We start from the raw sequence: 24,677 nt of genomic DNA on the forward strand, positions 1-24,677 counted from the left end.
GTGTGTTATCAGTGTTAATGATTAACAGTGTTTGCCTTCAGAATGCCAATAAATGTCCCTTCCAGGACGCCGTTTTGTTATCTAACAGATAAGCAGATGGATGCAGCTGCACTGGTCACTCTGCTTCGACTCCAAAACTGGTGAACAACAAGAATCAGGGCCTGGTTTTAGTTTTGGCTCCTTCCCTGCCAGGTCACTGAAGACATTATGAGGAAACATCAGCCATTTGTTTACCACTTAAAATCATTTTTATTAAAACTAAAGTTTAGATTTACAGCTTTTTGGCATAAACCCATAATCTTCAGAGTGTTGTCCTCAGAAACAGACAACTGTACATGATCTCCTTTATAATTATTTCATCCTTACATCTATGTTTCCTGGTTTTTTTCTAAAGCATGTTCAGCATTTTTAGAAGTCGTAAATTAATAAAATGATTAATTTTGAACTATAAGACATCCATAGAATGTCTAGCATTGTGCAGATTAAAAGTAATAATTTTACAGGGGGGAAAAAGCATAAATAGTTGTTTAATAAATGACTGAGGAGGCAAGCAAGTACATCACTAAGTGGCCAGGAGGAATTCAACTTTAATTTAATTTTCCTTTGGGAAGTAAATTTTAATTATGCTTGCTTTATGTATTTATAGCTACACAGTATATTTTTAATGTGTTAAAGGAACAGTGAAAGAGTTAAATTTAACACAATTTCCGAGTGTGTTTGGTCGCACTCTGAATTAGTGCTAAATTAACTCTTTCCATAGTGTTTACAATTCTAAAGTTAAATTAACTGTAAAAAGTGTACAACAATAACACTGGCTTACACCCAATAGTGTAATTAAAATTTTACACCAAAGGTTAAATATTACAATTTCACTCTTGGTGGAGTTGATAATTAATAATTAACACTGCAGTGTTATTCTGAACTCTTCCAGTTCAGAATAACACTGCATGGAGTTACTAACAGTTAACACTGGGGAGTAAAACCAGCTATGCTCAGCTTTGGGTTTTTAATGAGGTGAAACATACAGTAATTTTTAAACTTCTGCAGCTATAATGAAAAACTTGGTAAGGTTTTAAATTTAACAGTAGAAAAGAAATTTAATTATTCTAGGCAGAATTCCTTAAGTAAAATTAAATTTTCTGTTCCACATCAAAACCTTTTTTTTGTCAGATTTGCTCTATGATGATCATCTCCAACATCTGCAGCCTTTTTCAACTATCAAGGACTTTCTGTTTGTTCACATAATCAATCACTGTAGAGTCTGATGCTCTACTATTACTCTGTTAAACCTGCTAACTAAAGAGACATTATGGAAGTTTTTACTTCTTTAGAAATGTTTAGAAATAGCAATTTATTTAACCCTTTATGACTCAAACATTGTTTGATGAGCTAACTCAAACCTCAGTACTTCAGCACCAATGCATCTATAAGCCTGTAGATTATTTTCCAATTTGTACTTCGGGTCGGAAGTTCCTGCACGATTCGGTGGATGTGACATCATCCATCATCCATGTTAAATGCGTCCGACCTTGCAAAAAGTCAGACGTTATATTCAAGTTGGATTTTGCTGATACACAGAAGCGACTGGCATCCATATGAACTCAGACACCAATGGCTACTGCAGGCAAGGAAAAAAAAAGACTTATGAAATATGAGCACAAGAACCATCAGAAGAGTGCTGCCGTTCTGTGTTTCGACTCTAACTATTAGCATGTTATTTTTGTTGGACTGCTGTTTAATTGAACGTTCTGTAAGATCACTGTATGTAAGATGAAGGTGCAGACAGAACCTATTGCTGTTTTCTTATTTTAGGAAACTCAGAGCAGCCGTTCCCGGCCTGCTTCTGAAGGGTCTTTCCAAACGTTTTGTTTAAACTAGCTTTCTTTCGAGGAGGCACTTTGTTCTTCTCCTAAAGCAGCGCTGAAAGAAGTCCCTTAGGGGGCCGGTGCACCGAGTGCCAACAGCCCTAAGCCTGCCACCTGGCTCATGGTGTGGAGAACGGTTTCTCCATCTCGTTAGCTGGCTGCAGATCAGAGGGAGTGTTCCTGGTCTGTGTCAGATCTCACTTAAATGTAACCTGGTCCTCTGCCTCCATGGACTGAATGATAGAAACACACCGAACTGAAATAGGACCCCTGACCTTTGACCCACTTGGAGCCCTAGTTCTCTTTATCCTTTTACACTATTTTTATTTTTTTATTTTTCATGCTCTCTTAAAGTTTTCCTATTCATTTCCCATTTATTCCTTCATTCGTAATAAAGAAAATTTATAATAATTATGGTTAATTATTTGTTGTTTACTTCACCAGAGGAATTAGTACCTGCTCTGTATTAGATTATACGTTCCCTGTTCAACATTATTGCAATAAGTAGTCTGTATTCTTGAAATGGTCCATAGTTTAACTCTTTTTAGAAAGGAGAATCTCCAAAGTGTCCAAAGTGGGCTGTGAATATATTTGGCTTGCTAGTTAATAGTGTATAGTGCAAGCAGTTGCTTTTAAAGTCCGCCTGCAGAGTCTAGCCCAGGGGTGTCAAAGTGGTTCCAGAAAGGGCTGTGTGGCTGCAGGTTTTCTTTCCAACCAAGCAATAGCACACCAGACTTCATTCATCTCATCAAGGGATCCAATCTGAAAATGATGACTTGTTGGGATGAATGGAGTCTGGTGTGCTATTGATTGGTTGGAAAGAAAACCTGCAGCCACACGGCCCTTTCTGGAACCACTTTGACACCTGTGGTCTAGCCTTATCTGTTCTGGTTTTGGCCTCAGAGGTTCTTTAGAGAATACAGAAAACATCCAGCATCACAAGAGACAAAGGAACTCAAGAGAAAGCTGGTGAAGAAGTTCTCGTTGTTTTAAAGCAGGGTTTGGTCCTAAAACAACATCTAACCTTTAATTATCTCCCAAAGCTCTGATCTGTCGTCATCTAAAGATAGAGAGGATGGACCATCTGCTGACCTACAATATCAAGACATAGATGTCAACCTAGACTGACAGGCTGAGCAACAAGAGCCTTGATCAGAGAAGCAGAAAAGAGGAGCATGGTAGCTCTGGAGGAGCCATTGTTGAGTAAAAAGTAGAATAACCGATACATGCTGTTTAAGGCTGATGCTGATACCAGCTATATTCTGACATTAGTCTTACTGATCCCCAATTTTGTTTTGGAAAGTCAGCATTTTTGTGATTTTTTTATTTATTATTTACATGATAAAATCTGACAAAAATGACAACAAATGTTACATTAGTCTTAACTGGAACAAAAACGAAACCTCTATGAACAAATCGAACAGCATAGCAAATGGAGGGAGCGACGATGTTTCCACCTAATGTTATCTCAAAGCCCAAAAAGTCGTGGCCAGCTGATGTTTCTGTCTATTTCTAGGAGGCGGGGTGTCTTGGCCTAGTGGTTAGAGCAGTGTGGTTATGCCCCGAGAAGGTTGCAGGTACCCAGTTCAATCCACTCTGAGTCCCTGATCAAGGCCCTTTAACCCCTGATTGCTCCCCAGGTGCTGCACAATGGCAGCCCACTTCTCCCCAAGTGGATGGGTTAAGATGCAGAAGTGAACTTAATAAAGTTAAGTTATCATTATTATCCATTCATCCATTTTCCGTCACACTTATCCCTGCTGGAGTCATGAGGGGTGCTGGTGCCTATCTTAGGTGTCTACGGGCACGAGGCGGGGTCACCCTGGACAGGTCGCCAGTCCATCGCAGGGCAACACAGAGACAAACAGGACAAACAATCATTCACGCACACTGTTACACTTAGGGGATTTAAGGGAAGCCAATTAACCTGACAGTCATGTTTATGGACAGAGGAAGGAGGCCGGAGTAACTGGAGAGAACCCATGCATGCTCAGGGAGAACATGCAAACTCCATGCAGAAAGACTCTGGGACGAAAATCGAACCTGGGACCTTCTTGCTGCAAGGCAGCAGTGCTACCCACTGTTCCACTGAGCAGCCCATTATTATTATAATTATTATAATAATTATTATTATTATGCAAATGCAATTAATTTCCCAGTCCTAGTAAGAAGTCCAGTAAAGCCGAAAGAAGGTTTATTTGCACTTTCTCACAGCATGTAGACGCCACAGCAAACCTGTGGAAGTATGTGCTCTACCCACATAAGACCACAACCAAACCTTTTTGACATCTGTGGGAGCAAACTAATACTGCATCACCTTGAACAGACCACATCCAGGCTGAAACATGGTGGGGGTAGAATCATGCCCTGGAAAAGCTACTCAGAGATGATTAATTGGAATGAGTTTGGATACATTAATCCACACTCAACGTTTTAATTTGAAACATCCTTTAATGTTTTGTGTTGGTCTGTCACATAAAAAACTAGAATGTCCTAAAGATTATAAGGAAAGGATGTGTGGAAATAGTTACAGTAAATCAGTTACTTTGGGAAGTATTCTGTTTAAATGAGAGACAAAGTTTCTAGGTGTAGTTGAAGTGGTTCTATGAGCTAAAATATCCGACTGTTCCCTGTTTAACAGTCAAAGTTTAACAAGAAAAAGAAAATCCGGCACACTGTTGGAAGCTACTTTATTAAATATTCCCTTTAAAATCCAAGAACATTCTGTTGCTTTGTTGCATGTTAGTGCTTGAGGGGGAACCTCACCAATTGGACCTGTAGTGAAGATGAAGTTTAAATGGCTTGAGTTTGGTGCTCGATCAGAAACTGTGTTGTTCTGGTCAGGAAATCAATACTTCAGACATTCCTGACATTTCTCTGGTCCTTATGATGCTGTGTGACTCATTATTTTAACCCTATTTTTGGAGAATTTTTTAAAAGGAAACTCCTCTTGTATATCTGAGCTTCTTTATGACAAGGAACTTGTTTGGTAAGTTTCTTCATCTCGTCAGCTTTGTTTCTTTCTTGTTCCTGGTTGTCAAGGTTTTTTTTTTCATTCAGGGAGAAACAGACAGGTGCAGCAAAGAGGAGAAAAGAAGCTTCTAACAATAAAACCAGCAATTACAGCTGCTGTAGTGACACAAACTCAGAGAGGCAGAGGGCGGGACTCAAAGAGCTAAAACAACAAAAGAAATACTCACATTTCTCTCCAAACATCTTACTGAAATAAGATTAAAAAAAGGTTTGCATGCATGTGAATGTTTTTAGTGCACGGCAGCATGAGCCTCTGCAGGGATCAGTTTGCAGAAACAACCACTCAGCAGATTCCTCTGAGTTTTTCTAGCCACTGTGTATTTTTCTTCTCTGCGTGTGTTTGAGAAGTACGGGAAAAAAAGAGACAATTGTGTGGTCTAATGTGTGTGTGTGTGTGTGCGGGGGGGTGTTCAGCAGGCCTTCAGTGTGGTAACAGCCTCAGGCCCAATGTAAACTGTCAGGTTGGATTAACAAGCAGCAGTTGACCTACTGATAGACTGGAAGAGGGGTCAGAACAAGACAGTGTTTTGGTATCCATGAGAGAGTGAGAGTGTGGGGCTATTTGAGGAGGACGGATACGTCCCCGTCCATCACTTCGCTTCTTGCGCCTTAGGGTCCATAAACGAGGTTTTTAAAGTGTCAGTTCTCTAAAGAAACCAACTGCAGCTCATAAGTAGTTTAATGGATAAAAACAGAACAAACGTTTGAGGAAACTTCAACCTCGGTCAGCAGACATAATGCTCCTCTGTCTTTGGAGATTACTTTCCATTGATGATAATGCTGGCAACCTGCCAAACTGATAAAGTAGAAGGTTTCCACAGAGTGTCCAGACTTTATTTAAATTGCTTTAGATAAGAAACCATAATAGAGATTCATCTGTATGAGAAGAATGTCCAAGACCCACCTTCTCTAGCTTCCAGGGTATAACACAGCTATGTCCTGCTGTTTGGTTCACTCCATCAAAAGCATTCCTCGGCTCTCCCATCTCGCTCCATCCTTGCCTTCCTGCCAACAGCAACAATGTGCCGGGCTCTGCAGAACCATCGCAGCCAAAGAGTAACGCCTCCAAAAGAGCTATAATCTTTGTTTGCAGAAATTTTAAATTATGCTATCATGTCCTGATTTGCTTTTATAAGATGATTACTCTGCTAAAGACCCGATGCAAAACAGTTTTTATTTTTTCTGGCAACCAGAGAAATGACATCATAGAGTTCAATAGGGACCCCAGAACCCATGGAGGAGGTTCCTCTAAGATATTGAGCTAGCTAGAGTATGTACTAAAATAATCAGTCTAAAGCCAAAACTTGCCTTCCCGGTTTGGAAGTCATCTAGAAAGAAGTTTTTTTTTTTCTTTTTCTTGTTTGGTGTCTAGGATATTGATGATGGTATCTTACAGATGTCATTGGTCAAAACATTAAAGGTGGACATGGTTTATGGGATTATAAAATGGCTGTCAACACCACTGCTCTGAAACCTTGTGACTTGATAGCAACAGAAGGGCTTGCGAATTCTGTCGGGTCGCTTGTGACCATGAAACTGGAGGGATTTACATTTTTTTCAAAGCAATCAGTGACAGAAAAGGTAATAAATGGGAGGTTCATGAAGAACTGACTGAAATAATAGAGGAAAATCAGACGCAGCTAAAATGACATTTACCTCCATGATGGAAGGGGCTGCAGACTGCTTTAATTTATGATCAGTCAATAAAATCCCCTGATTTGTTTAAGTGCCATTCAACCCCTTGTAACTTTTTTGTGTGGGAATACTAGGGTTGAGTAGGGCAAGAGATTGCCGTTTCATTGTGCATCTTCTTTAGGAAATGAATGTAAAGAAAGCAATGCCTGCCGTGCGTCAAACCCTTTATGTTTCATTTGAATGGACCAATGAGCATTGCTCTGTTGTTCTGGGCCATGTTCTAGTGGAGCTGGGCAATATTACTTAAACATCTAAAAAATATATATTTATTTTTTGCACTGAAGTTTCATAATAAAAATGACAGATTGTATTTATTGCTTTCAAATAATAGCTTTTGCAATCATTTCCTCTGGGAAGTGAGATTGTGAAAATATTGTGTTTTTATGTTTGGGAAAGATTGCTAGACGCGCTTCGGCAATACCATCCATGTTTATTTCCATAAACACAGAGCACGCAGGCCTGTGATGTCATTGCATCCTCTAATGCCCATGCGGGACAGTTGCGTTGTATGAATGCAGTTCACACAGGAGATCACATACAATTTGCATATATTTGGAAATATGAACCGCAATGCAAAAAAATCGGATTTCACAAAAAAAAAACGAAATTGAGCATCAAGGCTTGCAGTGTGAATGTAGCCTAAATGATTTGGGGCAGTCCTGCCTGGGTTCTGACTTGAATTTCATGTAGAACCTGTGGAGGGAGCTAAAGATGAGGGGGATGATAATATAAAAAGCTCAGGTTCTGCTGGAGCTCTTTGCTTTTTAGAAACTTCTGATCAATAAATCTATGAGAGACAAACAGAATTTTATCCGGAGAACAAAAGAGCTGAAAAGAAAGGAGCTGATGTTTTATGAGCAGAAACTTTCAGGTAAAGTCTAATTAATCAAACAGCTTGTTGCTAGTGCAACCACGTTTTTGTCATTTTTGGGAGAAAGAGCACATTTCTTCTTTATTTGGCCCACAAATCGTCTCTTTTGGCCAAGGTGGAGTTTTTGCAGCTCTGAGCGGGAGGCCTTTTCTCTGCAGGAGCAGTGCGGTTTGAAATCAAGATGTATTTTTTGCAGAGATACAAAAATTTAAAGTTAAACCTCTTTATTCTCTGTCATTTGGAAATATACCACTTTGGTGAATAATGTCTAAACTATCCCTCTAAAGAAAGTTTAATTCAGAAACATGAAATATGCAAAGGTGCAACAACAATAATAAATAATGTCAATTGATCGAATTGCCTGCTGGTCTGCAAACATTGGTACTGTTTTAGGTTTTTGCTCCCAGCAAAAATTTAGAGAAAGAGTTAGAATTTAGTTAACATAATCCATGAAATTTAGTGAATGCTGCAGGAAATGCTTTAGAATAAAAGGCTAAACTATACAGTATCTTCTTTAGATGACAAGTTGCTCAGCTTTTCCATCTTTAGGAGGAGCAAGTTAGAGGAGAAAGGGTGAGGAGGTGAAGAAGGAAGATGTAGTTCAGCTGGAGGTTCTTCTCCTGGGCCCAGAGGAGGAACCTGAGTGTGAGCTGATCTCTAAAGGGCGGGAGACGAGTAAATCCCTTTTTGTGCTGGCAGAAGATGGTGTGAATGAGAGCGGTGAAAGAATATGAGCAATGGAGGCATGGAGAGGTGAAAAGGGTGAGGAGGAGGAGGGGGTAAAGGAGGTAGCATGGGAGTAGAAAGAGAGCAGGAAAATATGAGTTCAGTCTAAGGGAGAAGAGAGAAAAAATAACATATTTGGAGCCTGAAAGTTGAAATGTCATTTATTGTCCCTCAGTGGGAAATTTCAGACATTCCAGGAAGAAAATGGCAAGTTAGAAAATGCAGATAAACACAACAGCAAAATATAGAAGTTAAGAGTAAGAATGAGAGATGGTACAGTGCCTCAACATAGCTAACCTAATAAAAAGCACAGGAAGCGGAGGGAAGGTGAAGCACTAAACAATTAGCCTCATGAGATCATCCTGATCTCGCAAGCTTTCAAGATTTCACCCGCTAATCAGTCTGGAGACTCTCCCCGTTGAAGAAAATTTGGAGCCGTTCACCAAACGAACGTCCAATCAGCGTTGGCTTTGAGGCGGGTTGAGGTGTGACGCAACGAGAAACTAGCGTTAGCGTGGCTATCGAGCAAGTTTTATTGGAGTATTTCTTCACTAAAAGAAGAGCAAAACACTGCTCTGGAGGCTTCTCTCAGAGGAAAAGATGTTTTTTCTCTTCTCCCGACTGGTTTCGGCAAGAGTTTGATCTATCAATTGGCTCCTCTTAGTCGTCGCTCTGTTACGTCATATGCTTTGTTGATCTGATTGGTTTATTTGGCCCGTCTATCACCAACATAGGCCAATCAGCTAACCAGTATTTTCGCCCCTTCCCAAAATTACTTCAACCGAAGGTTTCTAGATGGATATGCGGAGCAAATCCATCTGGCGGAGTCAGGTTACTAAACAATCACATTTATAGAATTTTTAGTGCCTTTAAATGCTTTGAGAAACTCTTCAGTTTGAGTCAGCTATGATCCACTGGATCCAACTGTGGGACGTTTTTCAAAACGTCTAAGTGTAGCCACTCCCTACAGCTGGTTATTACTGCAGGGATGAGCTTCAGCATATGTGGGCTCAGCCTGACGAGTAACCTGTTGCTTTGTTCTTCAGCTGAAAACATCTTATCAGTTGTTTGACCCCTTACCTCTCCTTCCTTCAGGTGGCAGAACATTCTATGTGAATATGACTGTTTATCGATAAAGATTTCATCTCATTCGAACGGTTTGTAGAAGTGTAGAGAGAATCCACAGCAAACTGTCTTTGAGAAGAACCACTAAAACATCTCGCCTTCCTGCCTGCTGAATGCCTTTTTCCTGTAGATAGAATCTGGGCTCCTTGTCTGCAGCAGACAGATGTTGTCCTTTTGCTTTCTTCTGCCATCCAGCAGCCTTTGTGGATTCATCCATGAACCAGTTGTCCCACTGTGGCTGGATCCTACTGGAGTCGGTGTCCCGCTCAGCCAAACGAAGACTTACCAGCTGCAGTCGGACCCTGAACAGGCCGAGACAGCTGACTTGAAATCAGATGCCTTCATCTCTTGTGCGTGCTGAAGATAGGGAAAGTCGTTACTGCCTGACCTGTAATATCAAGAAAACACTTAAACGGCACCTGTCTGACGACATGAAGTAGGCTGTAGGCTACATTAACTTGAATCACATCAGGGTGCTATAAACAAATACATTTATAAAAAAAAATGGATGAGTCGTAAAGTAAAAACAAAAGACGAAAAAAAGCTGAAAATATTGTTTTGAGATTTTGTTTTCATTCACGGAAAGATTTATTCTTGTTATGGAATACTTAATATTAATAATCACTATCTGCATTTATCTAACTAATTTTGAATGAAAGGGCTCTCTATAGCGGTAGCCTTAAACAACTGTCCAATGTGTTTAAATGAAAGTCAATCAAAGTAGAGCAGGTTCAAAATTCCTTTGCAGTTTTTATAAACAGCTTTATAAAAACTGCAAGGGGGGGGGGGGACTTATCGGGGGCTCTCAGATTTATTGTTCATATTTCTACATTTTCGCAGAAACTTTGATCTAAAATCTTTGTACAAATGAGGATATAAGAATGCATTTCCTATCAAAGCTAACATAAAGCACAGAGGCTTTATGTTAGCTCCTTTTTGTATTTGATCTTGTTATCATTTTACAGTCATGGATGTACAATGGACTTAAAAAAGAATGTTATGGTCAATAACTTCAAACTTACTGTAATATAACCAGCATAAAAGCAAGATAAAACGTTCATAAACTGCAACGGAGGCTTTCTAAATGCTACATCCTTTCTTGGTTGTGCTTTTTGAGTGACAGATGAATCAGAGGAAATGGAATTGATGTGAACGGTAGTGTGACAGTGACATATTTAAACACCAGGTATTAGTCAGGATTTTATTTTTGTATTACATGATTCCTGATCGTCAATTGGAATATGACCTGTTACCATAGGCATGCAGAGCGTAAAGCATCTTCTTCTGCTGCTATGCCATCAGTACTTATGGCAAACATGGGGATAACTCCTACCTAGTCCTGCTGGTTTTCTAAATTGAAAGAGAAGAATATAGGTAGAGAAACTCCAGAGGTAAAGCCTTCATATGTGGAGGCTTCTTTGTTCTTTGGTTGAAGGAATATTTCCACAGTGTATCAGGCCACATGTATCATGCCTGATAAACCTCTATCAGCCACATTGTTAGCCCAGGTCAGGTTGTCCAGGTCACGTCCTGCAGGTCATGAACCCATAGAATGGAACCTGTAGGGAGGATTTTCCTTTACTTGCTGTTTGTTTGGTTGTTTTCAGGACATTATTTGCCATATGGTGACCTGTGGGAACATTCCTGCTTTGTTTGCACAGTATTGTTTCAGCCTAAGAGGTAATAAAGGGTCTAAGTGAATGATACAGCAGGTATTGAGACAGGTTCACTCCTACAAACTGCCTTCTTCCTGTTTGTCCCTTTTAGGGCTTTCCTTCACCACCAGGCTGTATCTTTATCCCTCCCTTCACTGCCTTCATGTTTAATCTTTTACCTCTTCTCTCCCTGTATCATTTTTTCTTCCCTCCATCATTTCCTCCCACCTTTCCACTTCACTCCCTCCATTTGTTTTTGCAGTGTACTGTTCCACAGAAGTCTGGCTACTGAGCGGTCAAGGTCACACTTGATTTTATACCTCAGCATGTCATCTCCGTCCATTATAAAATCAACTCCTCGGGTTTCCTCCTACTGGGAGCTATCTTTGTCCTTTTTTGAAAGAATATCAAGAACTTATTAGAAACAGAGGAAAATCAAACCAGGTTTGAAGGCATTCTCTCTGGTTTAATCTTGAAGAATTAATGGACTTTAATATTTGCAAGTTACAAAGTTAATTCATCACTGATATGCAAAAAACAATAGCATACTCTCACATTTGTGATGGCTACTATTTAAATACAAACAAGATTATTCTGACTGAAAACTACCTTTCTTGGCATGCTGGATGGCATGTTTAGTTTTATTGCAAAGTTTAAAGAAAAGGCAGTTTAGAAAGGATCTGGACCACATTAGGATCTGTCCAGTTAAAAAAAAAAAAAAAAAGCAACATGGAAAAACATTCAGTTTTAATTGTCTTTTTAAGAGGTGTACTTTAGTGTTGAATATTTACTCCAGGACATTTTACGCAACATTGCTTTTTATTTGGAGAAAGAAAGCCAAAGAAACATTGTTTTATTTTCCTTCTGCTGCCCAATAATGCAGAAGTCTGTGATGCTCCGTTACAATGAATCTGTTGAAAAACAGTGAGTTAGCATGTACAAGAGTTAGCATTTGGTCAAAGGGTGTGATTACTTTTGAAAGTAAAGTGTTTATCTGTTTGTGTTTAGATCTGAGTGCAAACAAAAATCATATCTACCCAAGAAAAAAATGCATTATAGACCAAATCTTCACTGATCTGCAGGGAATAAACATCCTGCAGAATAAAACCAACTGGCATTATCATCTTCCTTTTTTCTGTGCCTCAGGTCCTCCCAAGGTTTCAGAGAAGGTGAACCCTCGTCAGAGTGTCCGACTGGGTCGCACAGCCAAGCTGCCTTGCCCTGTGGAAGGAGACCCGCTCCCCATCATGATCTGGTCCAAAGACGGTCGAAATATCAACGGTGGCTGGACCCGGTTCAAGGTGTTGCAGCACAGCCTTCGCATAAAGGAAGTGGAGACGGACGATGCAGGCACCTACATCTGTAGGGCTATCAATGGGTTTGGCAGCGCCAACATTAACTACACCCTGATTGTCATAGGTAGGTGACTTCTAAGAAGTTGCTTACCAATCATATATCCAATGATTATCAAACATAACAGAATAAATATATGTATTAGGCCCAAGCAGCAAAGCGCTGCAAAGGCCTAATCCAATTTGAATGTTTATTTTTTTCTTCCAAAAAGACATGCCCATTGGAAGGCCTAAACTTTTATAAAAACTCATCAAAGTTGCCCTTAATTGTCCTCCATGTGAATTTTAAGAGTTTTAAGGCATTTTAAAATGGGCATGTCCGAACGGCTCTAGAGCTCCCCTAAAATTAGATAGTTCTATTTTTCTTTTACCCACGTCAAACTTTAATTTCCTACAGATTTTGACATTTGGGCTTTAAACCTGGTCTTTATGCATTTAAGGCACGTGAAATTGAAAGAGTTTTTGATTATGTCGAAGGGGCGTGGCCAGAAACTGAAGGTGGCATATTTGAAATGCATTAACTTTTACAAGGAAAACCCAAATAGAACCAGAGCTAGTAGTCTGTATCCCCTTCTTATTCCCAATTTACTGTCTGGTTAAATGATGACATCATGCATGCCCCACCCCTAGACTGAAGTAAATCACTTTTTACTTCCCTCTTTGGCCCTTTTGACCTTATTGAAACTGTCAGATGACAGATAGCATCTTGGTCTAACTTATCTCTATCACAGAGTGTTTGTTGAAGGGTGTTCAGGTAGAGGCATGGCCAAGTGCAGCCTTACGCCTTGACCACACGTTTGGTCCTTATTTCCACCAACATTTTTGAATCCGCACCAAAATCTATATGAATAATCCTAGTTCAACTTCACACTGGAAGTCAGGCCAATATGTGGTGGGTTTGGCTTAATTTCTCTACAGCGCCCCCTAGAAGAAACAAAAGCCGGCAGCCTCAACCCAAATGCACCGACACCAGGACCTACAAAAAAAATCTCATGATCCATACCCCATGAAAGGTCAGCCATTTTTGAGCCATGGTGCCAGTTTCTCTCATTTGCTGGTGTCTTATCTAAGCAAACACCTCACAGGGTTACAGACTTGAAATTGACTCAGCATAGACTTAAGGCAATGGGGATCAAAATATTTTGCTGCATCAAAGCATCTGGGAGTGGCCAATCATCAAATTCTGACTTCTCGCCATAAATCATGGTGTTATAACTTCCACTTGGGTCCCTTCCACACACCTGGTATCATTGCAAAGCACCAGAAGCTCTGGTCAACGGCTCAATCCGTGTCCCGTCAGACCATCAAACCTTCCTTTAGAAAACATGTGCAGCTGCAGATTTCGGTTTACCTAACAGTTTGTGAAGATTTTATTCTGGTTGGGTCTCCTCACACCAGACTTAGTGGTTTCCGATGCTGAACTGGCCTAACTGTGGGCTAGGGCTGCAACAATGGATTATTTTGCAAATCGATTAATCTGTCGATAATTTATTTGCTTAATTGATTAGTAATCAGATAGCCAAAGGTTCTTTAATACAAATTTAAACCAGGTGAAACTCAAACTTTTCCACTTAAGGATTTATGGATAGAGCATATTGACAGGTGAAATGAAAAATGTTGATTTATTTCTTTTCAATCTTGGTATAATTGCTGTTCTAAGTCGGTTTCTCTGTTAGCTAAAGGCATGTTTTACAGTCTCTATACTCCAGTTAGCAATTAATCGATTACTAAATTAGTTGACGATTATTTCAATAATGGATTAATCATGATTAATCTGATGTAAACATTTTCATGACATAGAGACGGTCATGTTTTAACACTTCTTGCTACACAGTAAATGTCCAGCTTATTTCCCACCGTCTGTCGGTTCGTTCCCATACTGTCTCATTTCTTCTTCCGAGATCTTTTACCGTGACCCTGTCAGCAGCTCTTGCACAGGTGTGTTTTCTTTTCCGTACCCGCCTTAAATAGCCGCTTCCCTCAACCCTTGTCCATGTAAACAAAATACCTGCAGAAGGACATTGTGTCAGTGGACCGTTGCACACATCAGAGTGTGTCTGAATGTTTGTGGATAGGCTTTGTGTGTGTCAGGTTTCAGTCAGTTAGTGCGGATGCCAGCAGAGAGATTAGAGGTTCAGAGTGTCCCCCAGAATCTGACTGAGGCATCTCCCCCTGCTCTGCTGCGGCACTTCAAACACCGTAGCTGAAGTAAAATGCTCCGACGTACAAACGGATGTTCTTTAACTTTATGTTGTAAAGGCTGTGCAGGATCTCTGCTCAGTGCTTTCCAAGGGCGAGTCCTGATCATGGGTATCTTAGATGAAACCACGATCTGTGATTAAGATGATTTAAATGTAAACAATTAAGAGAAGAGAACCTCAAACTGGCCTAATGCCAGCAGATGATCGGCTTTCATGCTCCGCAGTAATCAGTATTGGTATGTGATTCATGAACTGAACTACAAAGACGAGCTGGCATACAGAGGGCAGGCGGGTGTAGGGAGGGGTACAACAGCTGCTACTGAGGTCATCCAGGCAGGCAGCTGCTCCCCACCCTCACCCATTGCTCTCATTCACTGTTTCTTTTCATTCACTTCACATGTGCACGCAACCACTGAAGCAAATGCACACGGGCGAATCGTTTCTCCCTGCGGCCAGCCCTGAATTGAGCAACACATTTATTGAACCAGTTTTCTTCTGCTCCCAACGGTGTGTTGATAAAGAAACCATCTCAGGGACGGTGGGACATCATGTCTCAGCCTTTTGGCCAACATTTATTAGTTACAGTTCTCTGTCATAAGCTTAAAACAAGCGTCCAACAAGACTGCTAGTACCTCAGCAGCTTCTTCAGAGACGATGATGGGGTACAGATCCAGTTTGGTCTTATTCATTTTTAAAATTCACCTAATGCCAGATGGTTTCGACAAGAAATTCACTTCAGTTTAGGAGAAGGAGCCTCATCTTGATTGTTTTATTGAATTATCTTTGTTTAACCCATTTAGGCCTAAAACGCCTGGAAAAAACACCTTAAAAACCTATGGCCGATTTTAAAAAATACCCCTAAAACCTGAAGTTTTTCTGTAAATTCAGCAACTGTGTCAACGCCTAGTAAATTATTGATATCTCAGCTTCTGTAGCAGATAGAACTCAAAATATATTTTATCTTTGAAATTCTTCCAAAAAAAAAAAGTGAAAGGCAGTAATAAAAAAATAAAAAATTCAACCTTTATTTTTTCCATATGTGATCATGTCTTCATTGAGAATGTGCAATATAAAACGTTTTTAAAATAAAGAACAAACATTACATAAATAACTATCTGATGATTACTTATTAACAGTATTATTATGCATAATAATGCATATGTCTGTGTTATAAATTGCATACAACTTACCTCCAGATGGCCACAAATCTGTCCCGGGACATATTTTGGGGGAACTGCGTCCTGAAGAGAGGTTTACTCTGTCGCCAATAATCTCTTCGTACTGGCAACACAAGAAGTCCTATGCCCATACACAGCCCAATAAATGTCTTCATCTCCGTCACAGTCACGGGTGACCACTTTGCCATCTTTGCTCTTGTTGGAGTTTGGTTTGTTTGGTCACTGTACCTATTCGTCTCGGTAACAAGATGCATCCAAAGTTCTTCATTAAAAATATGCTCAAATGCCTGCAGCGGTGTGGTGTCTGCGGGCAAATCAACTTTCACTCCAGGTGTGCGGTTGAAAACACTCCGTGCATTGCGGTGGTAGTTCGATTGGTTCAGCGCGTTCAAAGTCATCATTTTCATCTATACCGTCATCAAAGCCGACACACTCCTCAAAATCACTGCCTTCCGACATCTCTTCTCTGTCAAACTCCTCCATGTTTGCTTGAAAAAAACTTCTTTCTTCTTGCTTGACTTATATGCTCTCCCGGCGTCAATGGTAGAATTACGCAACAGCGCCCCCGGCTTGAATGGTAGAAATGCGGTAATGCTTTCCCGGCCTAAATGGGTTAATAAGGATTTTGATGCCTGATAAGGACCTAAAGTTCTAGGCTAACTGGTTTTAATACATTTATTGAGTTTATTGCTTTTATCTAACTACCACATCTGTATTTTATGAATGTTTTTATGGAATGTGTTCTTGGGCTGCAACTAACGATTATTTTAAAAATCGATGAATCGGCCGATTATTTTTTCAATAAATCGATGAATCGGACAAAAAATATTTTTTACATTAACTTCTTTATTCCAAAATAAACTTTTTAGACAATACAAACAAGCACACAAGTACAGGTTGCTCATTAACTGTACTGTTGCAATATGAAAAATAAATGTTTGTGTTAAAACTACGCAAACTTACATGAGAAATGTAGCTGTATATCCACAAAATATAGGGTACTTTGTTTCATAAAGTGCAAAAAAATACAGGCATTTTTGTTTTTAAAAGCCCCTAAGAGGTTCAAACAACAGGCCCCCCCATTTCAACAAATGAGTTTTTTTTAGACTAGAAGAGTTCAGCCTTTTAAGCCAGGAAAGTATAGCAGTTAAAGTTGCTACTTGAAAAAATACTTAACCATAGAGATAAAAATAGCCCTGTGATTCAAATTATAAATTGTATTTGGAATAAAAATGAGAGAACTAGGGGTGCTAAAAAACACATCCTCCAAAGACAGATATTTACATGGGAATGTGGCATATAATTAATTGACATATTACTGATCTTGCTGGATTTTATTCTGCTTTACTTCCATAAATTGCAGGATCTTCTTTACTTTATCTTTGCCAGAAGATTTCAACTTTAAAAGCCTTGCCCTCATAATTTGCAAGTTAATTTATTTATAAAGAAAATATAAACGCTGCTTAAGCTAATTCAAATGAAATTAAAAGTAAAATAAGTAGCCAACCTTATCACTGTCTGTAACCTACTAACAAGGTAAGGAAAGTATCAGATGAGCTACCTGAGAAACTAACGTTACGTTTCCCCACTTTAAAACAAACAAACATGGTCGCTCACCCTGCTGATCAGCTCTCTTCACTGCCATCGAAGGCTCTAACGTGTTTTGTTTTCAATTTGCGCCGTCAATCCCGGCGCATGTGCGCTTCATTTGCAGTCTGGACGGGGTTGGGATGGGGGAGGCGCCCCACTGCAGCAGCTGCCGCTGGAGGAACGATACATGCTTTCACGTAAGAGTCTCCAAAAGCCGGCAGTGACACCGTAAAAACTCGCCAGATTTGTTGCTAGTCGCTTTTTTTTTAAATAGTCGCTGGAGGGGTCTGAAAAGTCGCTAAATATAGCGACAAAGTCGCTGAGTTGGCAACACTGCACCTGCGGCGCTGCCGTATTTATTTTTTTTCCCCGTTTCAGTCAAGTGGATGTGATGACGACAGCGGCGGATGACGCATTAATCGCGCGACACAACTAATCGATGATGAAATTCATTGCCAACGCTTTTAAAAGTCGATTTTTATCGATTTTATCGATTCGTTGTTGCAGCCCTAGTTTTTTCCTTCAGGATTTCTTGATGTTGTCATGAATATTACTAGGGATGCACGATATTGGGATTTGGGCCGATATCCGATATGCCGATATTTTAAAACTCATGTAGCCCATAACCGATATCGATACTGATGTTAAAGCTGGACAAAAATAAGTAGTCATTGAAAATAGCAGTTTTGTTATCCATTTCTGACACTTTGAAAAATACTATACTCAAATATATTTTCATATGCTGATATCAAATAGATTTTTTAAAATGCGGTATCGATCTATTTTACTTTCAAAACCTCGTGAAATTTCATCGTTCTGTTACAAACTGTTATATCGTTATATTTTGCAAATTCTTGTGAGATTTTGTTAGTAAAATAGATCGATACCGCGTCAATATATCAACATATAAAAATATGGCAATATTTCGTGAATTTTCGGGGGATTTCGTAGCATAACGATGACATATAGCAATATTTTATTAGTAAAAGAGATTGATATGGTGTTTTTAAATGGCAATATATCAGCATATGAAGATATTGTGATATTTTAATGTATCAATATTTTTTCCCTCGTCTTTAGAAGTTTTTAAGTCTGTAAAAAAGAAGTTTTTGAGGAAGAGGAAGAAGTAGTATTTTTTATTTTTTTTTTAGACTTTAGAAACTCAGAAGCTGATCAAATATCGGGTTAAATATCAGTGTGGTGGCCGATGTCCAATATTCAGTTTTAAGGCCGATACAGGCCGATATCAATAGGGGGCCGATTATATCGTGCATCCCTAAATATTACCGTTGTCATATTCAAACAGGACAGCAGTATTTACACTCTTTCAGGCAGTCTGTCTGATTTGGGGGGACCGTTTGCTTGCCCCAGAGGTTATTCTTCATCCAGAAGTTAAGAAAAAAGACCTCAGCTCAGTGTTCAGCCACCAGATACTGACTTCAGAGCATCTCACTAGTTTGAAAATAACAAAACAAATACTTTACCAGCTTCTGCTGTCTACATCTAGCAGGGACTAATAGCTGGTCTTGATCCATCTTTGATTTCTCCAAAAACAGACTAATATTCATTTCTATTTAAGACTTCTCGAACCCTTTCCTCTCAACTTTGTGATTACATTTCTCTTCAACAATACCCTCTCTAAGCGTTTATACACAAGATCATCAATCGAATCTGTTAGTATAGTAAAGCCATCTAGCTTCTGCACAATATCTGGGCTATTTAAAAAATTACGTTGAAGAAACTCATAGTTTTGTTTCACTTTCTCAAGGCTGGGAGTGAATTTCTTCCTGGCTTCTCTGGCAATTTGTTTTCAGGAGGCATAAGATTTAAGAAATGCCTTTATCTGTTTTGTAGACTCTGCTTCTCTGTACTGCTCTACCTTGCCAGTTAACTTTCTTGTAAGAGGACTTGAAACCAACTCGTGTCCTTTTTGACTTTTCTTCAGCGTACACATCTTCAGCAGAAAGTCCTTTTAGTTACAAAAAACATTCTATTTCCTTTTTATTCTTTTCTTTTTTATTTATTTACCTTATAATTAATTCTGCATATAATTTGACCGAACACAGGCCTTAAACTTATTTAATTTCATGAATATCACCCAAGTGATGTCATTTTTTGTGTTGTTTTATCAGTCAATTTCTGACTGCGCCAGTGGCCATCTGCTCAGATTCAGTTTTTGATACAAATTTCGAAGACGGCTCCTCATTTTGCCGTTGACTCCGACGCAGCGTCAAACTTTGGGCCGATGTCCACTCCAAACATCTGACAGACTCACGGAAGCCTTGAGTTTTCACTGTAGCAGCTTCCCAGCATTTTATTATTCAGCGAGTCTTGACGGGTGAATTTAGCGTTTTATTTTATTTGATGAAGATTCTCATCAGTCTCCACAGTTACCTTGGTCACATATAACATTATTAAAATACGAAAAAATAAATGTAGAATTCAAACAACAAAACATAACATACCTCGCTGCTTTCACTGGGGAACACTAAGTGTTGATTTCTTGGTGACAAACATCTTGACAGTTGAAGTTATTTATTGGCACAATGATTCTACCAGCTGCCTTGCCCTCATTAGCTATGGCAGCCGGTGAGGTACTTATAAGAAAAAAAAAAACTTAAACATTACAAAAGGAAAATACCATTAAACAAAACAAAATATAAAACCACCAACACTGCTAATAAAAACAGTCAAGATCCATAAACAATGTTCGACAGTCTTTATTTAGAAAATTAATTTTCAGTAATTTAAATAGTCTACAAAAATGAATTATCTAGGCAATTTATTTTAAATAGATCACTGTCCATTACACACCTAATTGTTAATCATATGTTGAACAGTTAAAATGGATGGATGGATGGATGGATGGATGGATGGATGGATGGATGGATGGATGGATGGATGGATGGATGGATGGATGCACGGATGGATGGCTGAAACAGACGTTTTTATTTCTGTTTCTGCAGCTCACTTCTCCCTAAACCTGTGGTTCTCCTTTTATCTTTGCCCTTCTGCTGTGTGGTCATAGAAATTATTCCCAGCTCGCTCGGTCCAATAATGAGCCCATACCTGCTGATGATGCTGCCTCAATCTCCATTTCTAACCCAGCTATGTTCAGCACCTTGTTCCTATTAGCACTTCTCTCCTCTAGGTTGGCTGGCTCAGTATTTGCTGTTTAAATTGTATAAATATTTTTCCAGTTCACCTTTTTTTTTTCCCCACAGATGTGAGAACCTCTCGCTGCTGTTTGATGACTTAATGTGGTGAAAAAGCTTTATGTGAGGGTTGGTTTTCATCTGCAGAGCAAATTAGAAGATTCCTTCAGTAGTTTGTTCCTGTATTATGTGGACGTAGGCAAATATTTGTGAGAGTAAATAGTATCAGCATGTTTCTGCTTGTTTATCAGGAGCTTTGTGTTTTTTCAATGACAGGATATATAGGACCACCAGTAAAGTCAACCTAAAACGTTTTCTGCAATTAAAATCTGGAAATCTACATCAGAATTTATTTCCTTCCACTTTCAGTAGATTTGTTTTTGTGTTTAATTCCCTCCTTGCCTCTGAACTAACCCTGATCGGTTTGAGTTTCTTTGTGGATATTTGCTAAGGAGGGAATTGAATTTGTTGTTAAATCCAGATGTTACGAAAGAGGAGAGGTGTTGCTGATTGTGGATCGAAAATTAAATGACAAAAGTTGGAGGCCTTAAAGTCAGCCCAGGGTTAAAATTTAGTGTGTTTGTTAGTAATAATCCTAGTTTTAGAAAGAATGCATCTTTGACATTAAACAGAAGAGCAACATATCTGTTAGACTGTCTGATGGATTAAATGGACAAAAGATCTGTTGCTATTAGGGTTTTTTGGTTGCAATGTGGATGATGTTAAGGCAGATAATGAAACGTGTACTGGAGCTAAATGTAAGTTGAGGAACTCCATCATTGCAGCAGATAAACATTTGATTTTATGTTTGTTGAATTCTACGTTTTTGTTGCAAAATCAATCCAGAATCTACATATCATAACATCAAAATGGGATTTCTTTAATACCTACTGAAATGCTGCAGTTAAACAGTTCAGGCTACCCGATGGTGGTGTTATGGAGTTCCCCCCCCACCCCCCACCCCCCAATATATCAGCGCGGGTGGGAAGCTCCCCATGCTCCTCTTTATGCCAGTTTTCTCCTGCATGTGTGAAACTGCAGCTGTCTCCAAACCAGGATCTCTGACATCAGATCCTATTTCAGACCAACATCATCAGCCGTTCCCTCCTGATTCCTCCTCGCCGTTCAACTTCTCCGGTTTCTCAGGTCTTAATTGAGATGTCTGGTGCCTGATCTGGTGGAGGATGTAGAGGTGGCCAAGGGTTTAATCTCAAAGCACACTCACACACACACACCAATGTGTGCTTACATTGAGCCTGAAATGATCTCAAATAACCCGATGTCAGTCACACAGCCTCACCCTCTTACATACAAACACACGACCCCTGCTCAGGTTACCCTTAGCTCTTTCTCTCACTAATTGTAGAAAAAGGCATGCAGAGAACCTGGAGCTGCAGCCTCCAGCCAGCTCGTTGGTGTTCCTTCGCCTCAGGGACAGAATCGGAACTATTTTGGAGACGAAAGCTCGGTTGAGAGTTTAGAGGATAAAGAGATACTGTGGTTTGGCTCTGCAAAGTTAAACTGTAGCTGTTTTCTCATGTATTTTTTTATATCAAACAGATGTGGACATTTTGGATAAAGATACGTACGGCCAGAACAAAGTAGAGAGTTACAGTCAGAGATGCTGAAAGTCAGGACATAGCTCAGATTCTGAACATAGAGTTTAAACTTCCCTCATTTTGTTCAATTTTTAAGTCATTTTTTGGTGTTCTGGCAACAGACCAAAACAAAAGAGTGTATTGGTGTAGAGGTGAGGGGAATGACATGATCTGACAGATGATCAAAGCTTGGAAGATGGTTCTAGAAGCCAACCCTGCTTTAAACTGAACCAGAACGTCCTTCCTGACCTGTCTGATGGGTTCCTTGATCTTCATGATGCTGGTTGTCCTACAATGTTCTCCTTAGAACCTCAGAGGTCAAAACCAGAACATCTGTAGTTAGATGACACACAGCTGGACTCCGGTTAACAATAAAACAAACTGATTTCCCTGAATTTTATTTTTGGGGATAAGATTGAAGCAAGATGAGAACATCTAAAACACACTTTTTAAATTTGCCTAGGTAGTCACATCCAACCCCATTAGAGGGGTGTGAATACTTTTCAAGCCCCTTCTTCATCTATTTTTTTCTTTGTCGCTCTACAGCAGGTTTGTTCTGTTGTGTTTCGTGCCGAGGCGACATGCCGCCCTGACAGAGACGTAGACAAAGCTGTTCCTGCGGAAATCAGGGTGGCAATGATGGGATGTAAACATGCTGGTGTGTGTGTGTGTGTGTGTGTGTGTGTGTGTGTGTGTGTGTGTGAGTGCAAGGAGCATGGTGCGATGATGGAGGTCCAGATGGGAGTGAAAAAAATCAGAGTCAAGTTTCAAAAGCTCTTTTCCGGCTTGTTGTTGCACTGAGCGGATAAACACACAGATGAACGGAAAGATAATTTTCCGTATCTTTTCGCATTTCCATATCAACAAGGGGAACAATGAAATATTTGTGCATTTGTTTTCACACATACACACACACACCACACTGATATGATATATCAGCATGAATGAGCTCAGTTCATGGCTGTCTGTCCCACATCCTCCAGTTCTGTCTTGTTTCACATCCAATAAAGAGATTCGTGGGGAGATGGACAGGCTGTAGAGACAGGGAGAGATAAAGGAACAGTGGTTTGATTTTTGTTCTTGGAGACAATAACAGATCCAGAGAAGAAATGAAATCTGTCTTAACTGGTAGAGATGTCACAGGAGAAGTTTTATTTGGCGTATGCAGGGAAACTAAGACCTTTCCTGGAGAACAAAGGTCTGTTTCTTACCTGCTGCAGAGGTGGTCTGAGGAAAATTGTTTTTCACATCAACTTTCAGCTTTTACTTTTTTGTCATTTTTTCTTTTTGTTAGGTCCAAACCTCTTGCATATTTTCTTCATGGTTCATGCTGTATTACTCAGTTATGTGCCTCGTCATCACTTTGTGTCTTTTCTCTCGAGCGTCTTTCAGCTCCTCGTTCTTTGCCTCCCATTTGCCTTCATGCCTCATTTGTAGCCGTGCATGTGTGTGTGTGTATTGCTTCTTGTTTTTTATGGATTATGAAACAAGCTAAACTTTCACAGATCCCTAATGGGTCTTAAATACCCTGGGCTCACTGAGTTCTCGGGTTGTCCATACTGGACTCCATCCGTCAGTCAGCAGGCCGTTCCCCGGAGGCCCAGAGGTGACTCACTCTTAAGAGGAGAGTTTAATTGGCTTTGCGTTTTGCTTAATTTCCATAAACATGAACTTTTCTTGGCTTCTCTCACTGAGGTATGTTTAAATTGGTTCAGTTTTAGGACAGTGCCTTGTAATAAAGTATTCATACCACTAATATTAAGTATAACATGTTGGTTTTTTTTTTAAATATAAAAAAGTTTGGGCATCTGCAGTTTTGTGCACATGCAATGTTGCTAACAGGTCGAATTGCCTCAGAATCTGTGAAGACATCTGTTTACAAGGTTTGCAGCAGATTTTGCAGGTCTGTACATATATTTAGGTTTTACATATGTTTGAATGGATGTTCAGGGTGTAGGTGCTCCTATAGTGTCAGGTCTTCTGCAGTCTATAACAGGATTTTCCTCCAGGTTCCAATCGCATCCATTTTCCATCATCCCTGCTGAAGAAAAGCATGGTGCTGTTTCCACCATGCCTCACAGCTTGGGCACTGTGTCCAGGGTGCGCATGTGATTTAAATATAATGCAGGGTATCATAGTAAAAGTTTATAGTTTTGACATGAATAAAGAAAACATTCAAAAAGTCTTGAATGTTTCTACAAAACATTAATGTAGGCAGGTTATGTCTTTCATTTCTTGTGGGATAAATCAGTCAAAGCTTGGTGGAGCAAATTAACCAAACTGAAGTTTTATAAAATATTCTGTTACCAATGGGTTCCTGCAGTGAAGATGGAAGTCTTTTAAACTCTACTCAAATGGTGCTTCAGTGTGGAATTTCTCAGTAACTCAATTTACCATCTGTTCACCAAATCTAAGGCAAAGCATGAGTCCGAAGCTGCTCTGCCACAGTTAATGTGAGGTGCAGCTCTACTTCCCTGTGTGTTTTGGCATTGCTGTGTCCATTGAGTGAAAAATCTGAGAGTAATGACTTACAAATGTAGTGGGGCTCTTAAATGCGTCTTTCAAGGCCTGGTTACATTGCCAAGAGGCGCGCTACGATCCCAACTCCAAGCAGAACCACAAGAACGATTGGC

At 39.7% G+C, this 24,677-nt stretch overlaps 1 protein-coding gene across 1 annotated transcript in view; it reads left to right on the forward strand.

Moving 5' to 3' along the window:
- fgfrl1a (fibroblast growth factor receptor like 1a) overlaps positions 1 to 24,677 on the forward strand; it is a 97,557-nt gene that overhangs the window by 20,085 nt on the left and 52,795 nt on the right. Inside the window, exon 2 of the mRNA XM_038286634.1 lies at positions 12,117 to 12,389. Within this exon, the coding sequence (XP_038142562.1) occupies positions 12,117 to 12,389 (273 nt within the window). The remainder of the gene's footprint in view (positions 1 to 12,116; positions 12,390 to 24,677) is intronic.

Source organism: Cyprinodon tularosa, unplaced genomic scaffold, assembly GCF_016077235.1.
Source record: "Cyprinodon tularosa strain WSP-4 unplaced genomic scaffold, ASM1607723v1 ctg229, whole genome shotgun sequence".
Classification (NCBI taxonomy): Eukaryota; Metazoa; Chordata; class Actinopteri; order Cyprinodontiformes; family Cyprinodontidae; genus Cyprinodon; species Cyprinodon tularosa.